This window comes from Monodon monoceros, unplaced genomic scaffold (genome assembly GCF_005190385.1).
Source record: "Monodon monoceros isolate NGI ecotype Baffin Bay Population unplaced genomic scaffold, NGI_Narwhal_1 Super_Scaffold_19, whole genome shotgun sequence".
Taxonomy (NCBI): Eukaryota; Metazoa; Chordata; class Mammalia; order Artiodactyla; family Monodontidae; genus Monodon; species Monodon monoceros.
This window is the reverse complement of record NW_021703775.1, coordinates 62,987,590-63,000,868: the sequence shown is the minus strand read 5'-3', so window position 1 is coordinate 63,000,868 and position 13,279 is coordinate 62,987,590. Positions and strand designations below refer to the sequence as shown.

The 13,279-nt window shown below is 38.6% G+C and overlaps 1 protein-coding gene across 6 annotated transcripts in view; it reads right to left on the bottom strand.

The window, feature by feature from the left end:
- Positions 1–207: 207 nt before the first annotated feature.
- The window catches only part of NLRC4 (NLR family CARD domain containing 4), a 43,629-nt gene continuing 30,557 nt past the window's right edge, over positions 208–13,279 (bottom strand). For all 6 annotated transcript variants that reach the window (XM_029232307.1, XM_029232305.1, XM_029232306.1 and 3 more), the window contains one exon: positions 208–519. In XM_029232307.1, coding sequence (XP_029088140.1) covers positions 227–519 — 293 coding nt within the window. In that variant the 3' untranslated portion in view covers positions 208–226. The remainder of the gene's footprint in view (positions 520–13,279) is intronic.

The window sequence follows — 13,279 nt, the reverse complement described above, 5'->3', positions numbered from 1 at the left end:
GAGGCCAGCTAGGGAGGTGATGGTGCCACACATCATCCTGATATCAGTAAAAGAAGAAAAAGTTTAGAAGGGGTGAGTTAGGCAGACACTGAAGGATATTTTTTAGGTGTATAGTGGATTGCCATTTACTTTCAGACTCTTGGACTAGATGAGCAAAGATTTTTAAATCACCAGGCTGAAAGTAATGGGGTCCCCAGAGCATTCATGGGCTTAGGGTACCCTTTATTTAAGCAGTTACTAGTTTAAAAGCACCTTTAATAACACTGACATCATCGTCATCAAATTGCCACCCAACAAGCCTAGCTTCTTGGAGAAAAGTTAATTTGGATAGCACATGGCTAAGCTTTCTGACTAATGATGCATCAGGTAAAAGTCTTTTAGTACTGAAGTCAAAAAACACCAATTGCTTAAGAGTCTCAAATACACTCATGAAGGCAAGCCATCCATCACTGCTCACACAATTTCCTGCCAAATCCAGCTGTTGGAAGTTTTTCAGAGGGTTCTTTTCAAAAAATGCACCTGAATAAAAAGATAGAAATAAGTATGTTAGCTGGAAGCAAAACAGCTTTTTTTTTTTTTTTAAGAGACCATGTTTGGACTAGAGCTTTGCTTAAGAAAGAAATCAGAATTCTCTGTAGTTAGAGCAGTGATTGTGAACCTGGTCCTTTATATTTGCAAATTATGTTTTTACTAAAATGTAAGGGAATCTGATAAATAGTAATTAGTATAGCAAACCAATATAAATGAATTATATATTTTTCCCTTTTCCTGACTCTTCCAGGAAATGGAAAATTGCTTAAAAATTGAGGTATGAGAGATGCAATTAAAATATTCAGTACCTGTTTTCAAAACTGGAGTTGGACTTCGACAATATTAGGTCATTTCCTCTTCTGAAGAAGCAAACACTACCTAACTATTGTTTCTTTGGATATGGAATATTCCTAACTGTGAACTTGAGTAAGTAAGTTCCTTCAGTATCTCAAGATTTGGAGCTTTGGGCTTATTTTTAACCCTCCCTAGACTCCTCAGGAACTTACTCTTTTCCTTACAGAATAGGGCACTCTAAAGTACCTCCTACAAAGGGAAAGTAGACATCCTAGCCATTACCATGAAATCAAAGATAACACCCTAAGGAATGGAGGAGTAAAGAAAAAGTAGGTTTCTGGGTCTGAAAGACTGCACAGAGCAAAGCCACCCCAACTGCCTGGCCTGCCCACTTCTGAGTATTATAGGAGAGGGGAATAAAGCTCTGTGTTCTGTAAGCCAAGGTGTGGTTGGGTCTTTTGTTACACCAGCTTAGCCTGTGCCCAGCCTAGCTCATACATAGGGCCTCACTTTCTCCTCTCTTTCTCCTTCCCATGAGCCCTTCTCTCTTCCTTATAGGTAACTTTCTTCCTGCTCTCTCTTATCCCTCATGTTCAAGTCCTTTCTGCCTCTGCTCTCTTTCCCATATGCTTCCCAGCATGGCATGTGGTCAGTCAAAATACTGGTTGCCAATTAGCGTGTCTGTATATAAGGCTCCTTCCCCAAAGAGCAACTTCATTTCTCCTTCCCAACTAGTAGAACAGATTTCACCACCTAAAAGGAACTTTAATAGAGAAGAATTTCAAGCCCATTCCATCCTCAGAGGGTAAGCTCTTTATACAGGCTGTCTGCCAAACTTAAAGAATAAGAGAGCTTCTTGCATAATTACTAGAATGTGCGCAAGCAAAAGAACCAAGAACAAGCAATATAATCCATAATCAAGGGCATGCATTTTGTTCATTTAATCTACAGAGGAGCAGACTACTGAGAAAAGAGGAATCTGTGACATTTAGAGCTGTAGGCTATACGTGGGCTGTGGAGAACACAAGTGGCTTGATCCAAATTTCAGGCAGAATCTCAAATCCTCTGGGTAGAAGGATTCTGATCCTTGAAGGTCCCTTCATTCTAAACAAAACTCTAGTGTTGCCAGAGATCACCCTGTAGTTCCCCTGACTCAGAGCTCTTACCATTTATTTATTCAGCAAACATTTTTGAGTGCCTACTGTGTACCCCGGATTGTGCTAGGTGCTGGGGATATGTAAAAGGACATACATGGTCTCTGTCTCATTGGGCTTATAATATAGTGCGAAAACATACATTATAAAGTAATTACTGGCACAACATTGTAAATCAACTATACTTCAATAAAAATAAGTAAATTAAAAAAAAAGTAATTAGATGGGTGTTAGGTGCTGTGGTAGGTCAGGGTGCCCTGGGAGCACACAAAGGCAATAGGCTTTGCAACTCCACTTTGTTTCCAGAGCAGTGGCAATTGGGCTTACATGCTTCAGGAGTAAGGGTCCTTCTCAGGTAGTATTGAATTGCCTCCAAGGAAAGGCTCCACAAAGGAAGAGTCTATTTTTCTTTCCTCATCACCCACAGTGAACCTAACCCCCTCCCTCAGGTGCACAGAGCTTCCTATCAACTTGTGCCTCACTCTAAAATGAGAAGAGAACAGTATAGGAATACCAGACAATTGAGAACAGCCGCCAACAAGGAAGGCCGTTCCTTTAACTAAAAGCCAAACAAAAATGAGGCAACATAGGGAACAGGAAAAACTAACATCAAAAACCTAGTTTTTTTCAGAGACCCTAAAAAGTTACTGTGTCTAACACAACAAAAATAAGATGCTATTTTTTTTAAAAGAATACAATTAGAAAACAAGAAAGAGCACTTGGAAAATTATCAGGATCCATGTGGCAGAATGATTTGGCCCAGGATTTACCACTGAGCTAGAACATGAGTACGGTCTGTGGTGGGTTTTTGTTTGTTTTTTTTTTTTGAGAGCAAACTGGATAATGGAGTTCAGATGTGATGGCTGTCTTTTTGAGAACATGCTGGATAAGAGAGTTCCGCCTCAAACATTTAAATCAAACTATGTCATCTAAAAAAGGGTTAAGTTAAAACAGGTGAAATAGATCCCTGAGCTAGCGATGATTTCTTTCTGATAGTCCCAGATTGCTGATGGGCTAGAAACAAAATTTTGGGAGTCAGAATTTTAAAATGGCACTTAAAGCTTTAAGATTAAATGTAATCTCTAAGGAAGAAGAGCAGAGAACCTAGGACCAAGTTTTAAGAGAAATTTGGAGCATTTAATATCTATGTAGAGGAATTGCCATTGCAAAGGACACTGAGAAGTAACCAAGGTAGCATGGAAGTCAAGAGCACATTTCAAAAAGGAGGGGGAGTGCTCAGTGTCAACTTTTACACAGGTAAGTGAAACACTTTGGAAAATTTCCATTGAATTAAGACACATGCAGGTGTGTAGAGAATCAGCTGGAATGAGTAGGAAGCAGAGGATGATCAGGAAGTGGAGATGTACTGAGGGTACATAAATTTTTGCCTCGAAGGGAAAGACAGGGGTTGATAGATAGCCATAGTAGGAAGATAGGAGTCAGGAAGAGTTTTATTTAAAATGAGAGAGATTTGAGCATCTTTAAAAACTGATAGATAATGAAAAAAAGACTGATAGGAAAGAGTCAGTAAAGAGGGGCATAATTGGTGAAATGCTGTCCTTGAACAGGAATGAGGGCAGGGCTGGGATCTGAAGCACAGCTAGAGCACAGAGACTGCCCTTAGATAGGAGGGGAGAGACCTACTATAATGTAACAGGAGGGAAAAAAGAATCACATCCACTGTGAAATAGTGGAAGACTGGTGGATTAAGGAGAATAAAGTTTGAAATTGTTTATTTAGAGAGTGCTGCATACAGAGGCACAGTAAGATTGCCAGGAAATGTTGAGAGATTGTTTATTGTGTTAATGGACCTCATGTATTCAGAATTGGATAGGTCACTAATTTCACCTGTTCACTCATGAATCTATCACTTGGCCTGAGAATAAGAACATGGGTAAAAACTAGGATCTACTATGTGGTATCCCCCTATTGTACACATCTGCCACCTTCTGACCCAAAGAAACTACTATTCTAATGTAGAGTTTATCATTCTTTTGTATTTTTAAAAATGTGGTTTTGACAAGCACTCTATGTCTAAAAAATACATTGCTTAGGATATACTTTTATGGACTTTTGGGGGAGATATAATACACATACCATAAAATTCACCCTTTTAAAGTGTAACTGTAGTGGGTTTTAGTATCTTCACAAAGTTGTACTCTACTATATAATTCCAGGACATTTTAATCATCACCAAGAATAAACTCCACAGTCACTAGCATTCATTCCCACCCTACCCCTGACATTGGCAACCATTAATCTACTTTCTGTTACTATAGATTTGCCTATTTTGGACATTTCATATAAATGGAGTCATACCATAATGTGGTCTTTTGTGACTGGTTTCTTTCACTTAGTATGATATTTTCAAGGTTCATCCATGTTATAGTGTATTCTAATACTTCATTCTTTTTATGGCTGAATAATACTCTATTATATGGATATATCACATTTTGTTTATCCATTCAGTAGTGATGGACATTTGGGTTGTCCAAACATGCTATGAACATTGCTGTACAAGTTTTTGTATGGACATATATTTTCATTTTCTCTTGGGTACCTCAGGGTGCAATTGGTAACTCTATGTTTAACCTTTTGAAGAGGTGCCAGAATGTTTTCCTATTCTAAAATTGAATGTTTCCAATTTCTCTTATGTCCTTGTCAACACTTATTACCTGTTTTATTATAACCGTCCCAGTGGGTTGCAAGAGGCATTTCACTGTGGCTTTGATTTGCATTTCCCTGATGGCTAATGATGTTGAGCATCTTTTCTGATGCTTATTAGCCACTTATGTATCTTCTTTGGAGAAATGCCTATTCAGATCCTTTGCCTTTCTAAACATTGAGTTGTCTTTTTATCAATGAGTTGTAAGAGTTCTTTATATATTCTAGATAGTAGTCCTTTATCAGATATGTGATATGAGTAAAGCCACTACAAACATACGTGTGCTTATGTCTCCATTTTGATTAATGAAATTATTTGTGTTGCTCTGTTTTTTCTTGATCAGTCTTGCTTAATTTTTATCTATTTTGTTACTCTTTTTAAAGAACCAACTTTAAGCTTTACTAGTCTTTTTTTAATTGTATTTTTGTTTTCTATTTCATTGATTTATACTCATGTTTATTGTATTGGGGTTTACTCTGTTTTTCTGGCTTCTTAAATTAGAAACTTACTAATTTTCCAGCCTTTTCTTATATAAGTATTTAAGACGATGAGAATTTTATTCAAGGCCTGTTTTTGCTGCATACCACAAGTTTCGTTATATAATGCTTTCTTACCATTTGCTCTAAATATTTTTGTTGAAACTTGTCACTATAAACTTGTAGTGTACCTATCTGCCAAATTGTGTGATTTTCCCCAGTAACCTGAGTGTAGGTATAGAAAAAGTGGAAAATTAAGGACAATCCAGGTTTTCAGTTTTGCCAGCAAATACACTGTATCTAATTTCATACCTTTCCGCCACACCTCATTTTCTCCCTGCATCTCATTAAGTAGTCTTTCTTTATTTAGAGACTCCACCTCTCATTATACTTCATTTCACTATTGTATCTGTCACACACATCCATCACTAACTGTCATTGCCTACATTGACTTGTAATACTGTGGGTCATGAGAGTTTCAGCTATTGTGACAAGAATGTTTGCAGGATGAAGGGTGGAATTTAAACTAAATAGGAAGGGAAGTCGAGATAGACAGGGGCTATTCAGTAAGTAGATAGTAGTGAACTCAACAGACTGGAAGTCCCAATGAAGTAAAATGAACTGGTGATGAGTCATTGAGTAACCAGGATGGAAATTTAGAAGGTTGTTGTTTGAGAATGGATTATCTGAATTTAGTATCTCAGAGGTAGAACAATTTTAAGTGGAATTATCATAATCTGATAATTCCATGCTCACAGATGGGTGAAGGAGAGTGGAAGAGAAGGACCAAAGAGGAGGTTCCTGAGTGTTGCCTGAGTAGCTTCACAAAAGGAGTGAAGTCTTCTAGGTGGATGACCAGAGTTAGAGGGTGAGGAATTCTGTAAGACAGTTGCCAAAGGCTTCAGTGAATAAGAAAAGGTGACAAGAAGTTCAGAATTCATAGCAATAACAAAGGACAAACCATAGTCCAGTTAAATGGCCTAAGCTTCATGGGAGTAGGAATCCTTAATGAGGTTGGAGAAGGAGTGGACTAGAAGGGCAGAATGAGAATCAAGGAGAACCTCACCTTGCCTTTGAACTCTGAGAGGCATAAAAATCAAGAAAATAAAAAGTGACTAAAGAGAGCTGTAGGGGAGAACCAGGTTTCAGTTAGGACCAGGAGGTGTCTAAAACCTTTGGTAAAAAGGTACTTTTCTGAAAATACTCCCTATGTCTCCAGTGCATCTCCCCTACCCTGTATCTCATTAAATACTTCCTATGACATATTTCCTCCTTACTTCTTCCTATGTAGCCCTTATTTCATTAGACTCCCCATCTCTTATTACCAGTCTGCATTTTCTTATCCCATTTCAAGGCATATTGCATCTCATCCATCACATATACCATCACTAAATGGGGATGGGAATCCCAAAGCCAGGTCTGATCCAGGAGAGGTGTTATGGACCAGAGCCAGGAAACTTATGCTAGAGGCTTGAACAATTGGTTGGTTCAGATATAGTAAAGAGGTTGTGAAATCATACAAGTGTATTTTAGAATTTTTGGTTGATTTTATATATAAGAAAATAGCATTTACTATAATTGGGTTTCTAAGAACCCAAGCTAGCCTATATTTCATGGCAAATTGCGGAAGTGCTGTAAGTTAATTTGTTCATTCATACAACAAATATTTATTGAGTTTGGGATATATGCTCAATACCAAGTCTAATGGCCTGGGCCTGTTCTCAAAGACCTCACAGTTTAGTGGGGCAGACGGACATATGAATACATTCTCTAAATTCAAATGGTAAGTGCTCTAATAAAAGTAAATTCCTGTATATAATAATGAAAACCACTGTTTTTTAAAACCTGAATTGAATATAAGAACATTGGAAGACTGACATGTGTACTAAAGCTGAACATATTCTTACCTATAATCTTTACCTGTAATCCAAACCCACTCCTACATAGATACCAAGCAGAAATGTGGCCATTTGTTCACCAAAAGATATATACAAGGTTGTTCATAGCAGCACTATTCACAATATTCAAAAACTAAAAATTACTCAAATTATCAACAGTAGAATGGGAAAATCAGTTGAGGTATGTTCACACAATAGAAGATTTTACAACAATGAGAATGAATGAACCATGACTACACATAATAATATGGATGAATTTCACACACATGATGTTCAACCAAAGAAAACACAAAAGAATACATACTACATGATTCCATTTATATAAAATTCAAAAACAGTCAAGACCAATCTATGATGTTAGAAGTCCGGATAGCAGTTACCCTTGGGAGAAGGGAGCTATAAAGCTGACAATCTTCTGTTTCTTAATCTGGGTATTAGTTACATGGGTATGTGAACCTTATGAAAATTCCTTGTACTATCTACTTAGGATTTGTACACTTTTCTATGGGTATGTTATACTTCAATTAAAAAGTACAAAAACAAAATGAACCCTAATTCTGGCTTCATCTGCCTTTTAACATGATTCATATTATGGAGGAAATAAATCTTTTCTTCTCTTTGATGTTTATAGAGCCCAGTGGTGGAGAGGTAGAGGAGAGACCTGGAACTGAAGCCTGTTGTTTGTAGAGCACATTAATATGTCTTTGGCTATGTGAAGGAAGGTCCTGAACCGAGCTTGGGCTTAGGGTGCTAGATATAATTGAATTACTCATCATAATAACATGGAGGGATTTTTTGTTTGTTTGTTTTGGATTGCTGGGGTCTGTAAGAGATGGGGATGGAGGAAGACAGGGCAGTTGATAGGCAAGTAGAGCCTGAATTGGCAGAAATGTTCTTGCATCTCATTGGGAATGGGGAAGTGCCAATATTAAATTTAATCTGCTATTCAGAACTATCATGTAATCCCACCCTTCCCAATTACTTATAAGCATTCAGTAAATCTGCTACATCTATAATTATACTGGGGCCTTCCAGTAGAAATTAAGGATAAGTGACTGTTCTACCGATCTGAGTCACTTGGAGCAGCGGTCCCCAACCTTTATGGCATCAGGGACTGGTTTTGTGGAAGACAATTTTTCCACGGACAGGGGAGCGGGTGTGGGTTGGTGGGTGGAGACGACTCAGGCAGTAATGGGGAGCGGTGGATGAAGCTTTGCTCACTGGCCCGCCCCTCGCCTCCTGCTGTGCGGCCCAGTTCCTAACAGGCCGAGGACCAGTACTGGTCTGCAGGCCCGGGGGTTGGGGACCCCTGACTTGGAGGATAGGGAAAGGAATCACTGCAGGAGGCAAGATTACACAGATCTAGAGTCACACAAGAGCAGAAATGCAGAGCCAGAAATGACCATGGAAACAGAAGCCCTGGATCCAGGATATGGATTAGAGCAGTGGGGTTTTTTTTAATAACCATTTTTAAAATTGAAGTATAGTTAATTTACAATGTTGTGTTAGTTTCAGGTGTACACTAAAGTGATTGTTCTATATATATATATGTGTGTGTATGTATATTTTTTCTTTCTCAGATTATTTAACATTATATGTTATTACAAGATATTGAATATAGTTCCCTGTGTTGTACAGTAGGTCCTTCTTGCCCATCTATTTTATGTATAGTAGTGTGTATATGTTAATCCCAAATTCTCCCCCTGCCCCCGCTGTCCCCTTTGGTAACCATAAGATTGTTTTCTATGTCTGTGAGTCTATTTCTGTTCTGTAAATAAGTATTTGCATCATTTTTTTAGATTCCACATATAAGTGATATCATATGATATTTGTCTTTCTCTGACTTACTTCACTTAATATGATCATCTCTAGATCCATCCATGTTGCTGCAAGTGGCATTATTTCATGCTTTTTATGGCTAAGTAATATTCCATTGTATATATGCACCACATCTTCTTTATGCATTCATCTGTCAATGAACATTTAGGTTGCTTCCATGTCTCGGCTTTTGTAAATAGTGCTGTGAACACTGGGGTACATGTATCTTTTTGAATTAGAGTTTTCTCAGGATATATGCCCAGCACTAGGATTGCTGGATCATATGGTAGCTCTATTTTTAGTTTTTAAAGGAACCTCCATACCGTTTTCCATAGTGGCTGCACCAACTTACATTCCTACCAACAGTGAAACAGGGTTCCTTTTTTGGATAAGTGCTTTTTCTTAAGCTTCAGGGTATCCCCTCCTTTAGAGGAACATGAGATGAATTTAATGGATTGCAATCAGCATTTGTTTTAAGTGAAATTGGATAGATAGTAAGAATAGAAAATAACAGAGTGTATCACACATAGCAAAAGATAATTACTTTCTGTGAAACTTTAAAAATGTATATGTATGTGTGTACTGGATCATGAGGTAAAATGTATTTTTAAAATGTGGGTCCTAGTCAAAAAAAGTTCAAAAGACTCAGGACAAGAGGCTTAAAACCACCATCTAGGTTATGTATAGCAGTGCAGAAGAGGGAGCATAAGGAGACTGTTTCACCAAGAAGGAGATATGTCAGCTTGGTCTTAAAGGACTATAGGAGGAGGTGAAGGACTTCCTAGAGGGAGTGCATATACAAAGGCATTTCTGGGAACTAGCAAGAGTTCCATGAGGATGGAACCTCACATAGGTGGGGAGGCATGCAGAAGATGAAGGTGGAGAGGAAGGTGTATTGAAACTCTGTTATAAAGGGTCTTATACATCAGAAGCGAGCAGGTTATATTTTATTTTGCAGGCCAAGGAAGATCTTTTCTGAAGGAAAATGACCCTAGCATCTGGTTCCCCTTGAAACCCCCCAGAGGATAATGATCATAGTACCATTTACTGAGCATATACAGTGGGTCAGTGTTGAACTTCTTACTTAATATGCATTAGCTCAATTACGGATTAGCACAATAACCTCTCATATGGTAGACATCATAATTTTCCCCATTTGACAGATGAGCAAACTGAGGCTCAGAGACTTCACGTTGCTGCAGACCATACCTCTATCAAGCAGAAGGGATGGGCAGGTCTGTCTGACTCCAAAACAAATGCACCTAACCACTTCATAATGATAGAGCCTCTAGAGGGGCCTGACAGATAGCAGTCTTATCACCTGGCTAGAGAGCAAAGGCAGAGAACGCTTGGCTTTCACTCTTCAGCTTATGCCTCAAGCCCAAGTAGACTGCTTTTTATACCTCTGGGAGGTGGAGGAAATGGCTGGAGGGGAGCCATGCCAGCACCTACACTCTCTCCCTCCTTTCATCAACTCTTCTGTCTCTAACCCTCTCCCTGCTTCAGTATGAGAACCTTCTGATGTCCCTGTTTCTTTATAAAACAGGGATAATAGTGTTAGGTTTTATTAGATATATAATGATAATTCCACAAGTTCTTTTTAAAAACACTTTGAGAACAAATTAGCGACTACTATTGAGTGTTCATTTAGTCATTTTTTTCACTTGCATTTTGGGGTACATCATGACAGCTAAATTTCCAAGGGTCAGCTGTCTTCTGTTATGTTTAAATTTCTCATTTACATATGGAAGCGATTAGCCACTAGGCTATTAAAGTAAAATGGCAAATCACTGCCTAGCTTAGTTCTTAATAAACACACCATCTCCTTCTCTGGTCTTGATGGCCAGCCTCAGAAGTGGGCAAATTAAGCAACTACCTACTTAAAGATTTCAAAGATGGTAAAAGGTCTTTACCTAAAAATGCCTCCCCCACCTGTAATTCTAATTCTATACACTCCCCAACAGCCTCCTTGAAGAAAAGACATATCCTTTCCAACTTGCTTTAGGTATGAAGTTACCTGAGAGGGATTATTTATTAGCTAACTAATTAGTCTGTCACAGAAGGCACCTGCTTCCAACATCAACCGGAATGGCAGGGAAGCCTGAAAGAATGACAGCCAAGATGATATGATTTGGTGGGTTAAGGAAAGTGAGGGGGTAGAGGAGGTGGAAGTAGAGTTAGAAATTAAGGGAAGGAAAGATCCATAACTTGGAGCACCACTAAGAAAGGCAAAACCTTTGGGCAGGCCTCTCCAGGAGACTCTGCAAGACCAGCAGCCATGTGGCTGACAGGGTCTTGGTGCTCCAGCCAGCTGTCAGGCCTGTGCATCTGAGGTGCGAGATCTGAGTTCAGGACATTAGTCCACCAGAGACCTCCCAGCTCCATGTGATATCAAATGGCAAAAGCTCTCCCAGAGATCTCCATCTCAATGCCAAGACCCAGCTCCACTCAACAACCAGCAAGCTACAGTGCTGGACGCCCCATGCCAAACAACCAGCAAGACAGGAACACAGCCCTATCCATTAGCAGAGAGGATGCCTAGAATCATAACAAGGTCACAGACACCCCAAAACACACCTGCAGACACAGTCCTGCCCACCAGAAAGACAAGATCCAGCCTCATCCACCAGAACACAGACACCAGTCCCCTACACCAGGAAGCCTACACAACCCACTGAACCAACCTTAGCCACTGGAGGCAGACACCAAAAACAACAGGAACTATGTACCTGCAGCCTGTGAAAAGGAGACCCCAAACACAGTAGGCTAAGGAAAATGAGAAGACACAGAAACACACAGCAGATGAAGGAGTAAGGTAAAAACCCACCAGACCAAAAAAATGAAGAGGAAATAGGCAGTCTACCTGAAAAAGAATTCAGAGGAATGATACTAAAGATGATTCAAAATCTTAGAAACAGAATGGAGAAAATACAAGAAACGTTTAACAAGGACCTAGAAGAACTAAACAGCAACAAGCAATGAGGAACAACACAATCAATGAAATTAAAAATTCTCTAGAAGGAATCAATAGCAGAATAACTGAGGCAGAACGGATAAGTGACCTGGAAGATAAAATAGTGGAAATAACTATTTCACAGCAGAATAAGGAAAAAAGAATGAAAAGAATTGAGGACAGTCTTAGAGACTTCTGGAACAACATTAAACGCACCAACATTCGAATTATAGGGGTCCCAGAAGAAGAGGAAAAGAAAGGAACTGAGAAAATATTTGAAGAGATTATAGTTGAAAACTTCCCTAATATGGGAAAGGAAATAATCGAGTCCAGGAAGCGCAGAGAGACCCATACAGGATAAATCCAAGGAGGAACACACCAATACACATATTAATCAAATTATCAAAAATTAAGTACAAAGAAAAAATATTAAAATCAGCAAGGGAAAAACAACAAATAACATACAAGGGAATCCCCATAAGGTTAACAGCTGATCTTACAGCAGAAACTCTGCAAGCCAGAAGGGAGTGGCAAGACATATTTAAAGTGATGAAAGAGAAGAACCTACAGCCAAGATTACCCAACAAGCATCTCATTCAGATTTCATGGAGAAATTAAAACCTTTACAGACAAGCAAAAGGTAAGAGAATTCACCACCACCAAACCAGCTTCACAACAAATGCTAAAGGAACTTCTCTAGTCAGGAAACACAAGAGAAGGAAAAGACCTACAATAACAAACACAAAACAATTACGAAAATGGTAATGGGAGCATACATATGGATAATTAGCTTAAATGTAAATGGATTAAATGCCTCCATCAAAAGACATAGACTAACTGAATGGATACAAAAACAAGACCCGTATATATGCTGTCTACAAGAGACCCACTTCAGACCTAGGGACACATACAGATTGAAAGTGAGGGAATAGAAAAAGATATTCCATGCAAAGGGAAATCAAAAGAAAGCTGGAGTAGCAAGTCTCATATCAGACAAGATAGACTTTAAAATAAAGACTATTACAAGAGGAAAAAGGACACTACATAATGATCAAGGGATCAATCCAAGAAGAAGATATAATGATTGTAAATATTTATTCACCCAACATAGGAGCACATCAATACATAAGGCAAAAGCTAACAGCCATAAAAGGGGAAATTGACAGTAACACAATCATAGTAGGGGACTTCAACACCCCACTTTCACCAACGGACAGATCATCCAAAATGAAAATAAATAAGGAAACACAAGCTTTAAATGATACATTAAATAAGATGGACTTAGTTGACATTTATAGGACATTCCATCCAAAAACAACAGAATACACTTTCTTCTCAAGTGCTTATGGAACATTCTCCAGGGTAGATCATATCTTGGGTCACAAGTCAAGCTTTGGTAAATTTAAGAAAATTGAAATCATATCAAGTAACTTTTCCAACCACAATGCTGAGACTAGATATCAATTACTGGAAAAAAATCTGTAAAAAAT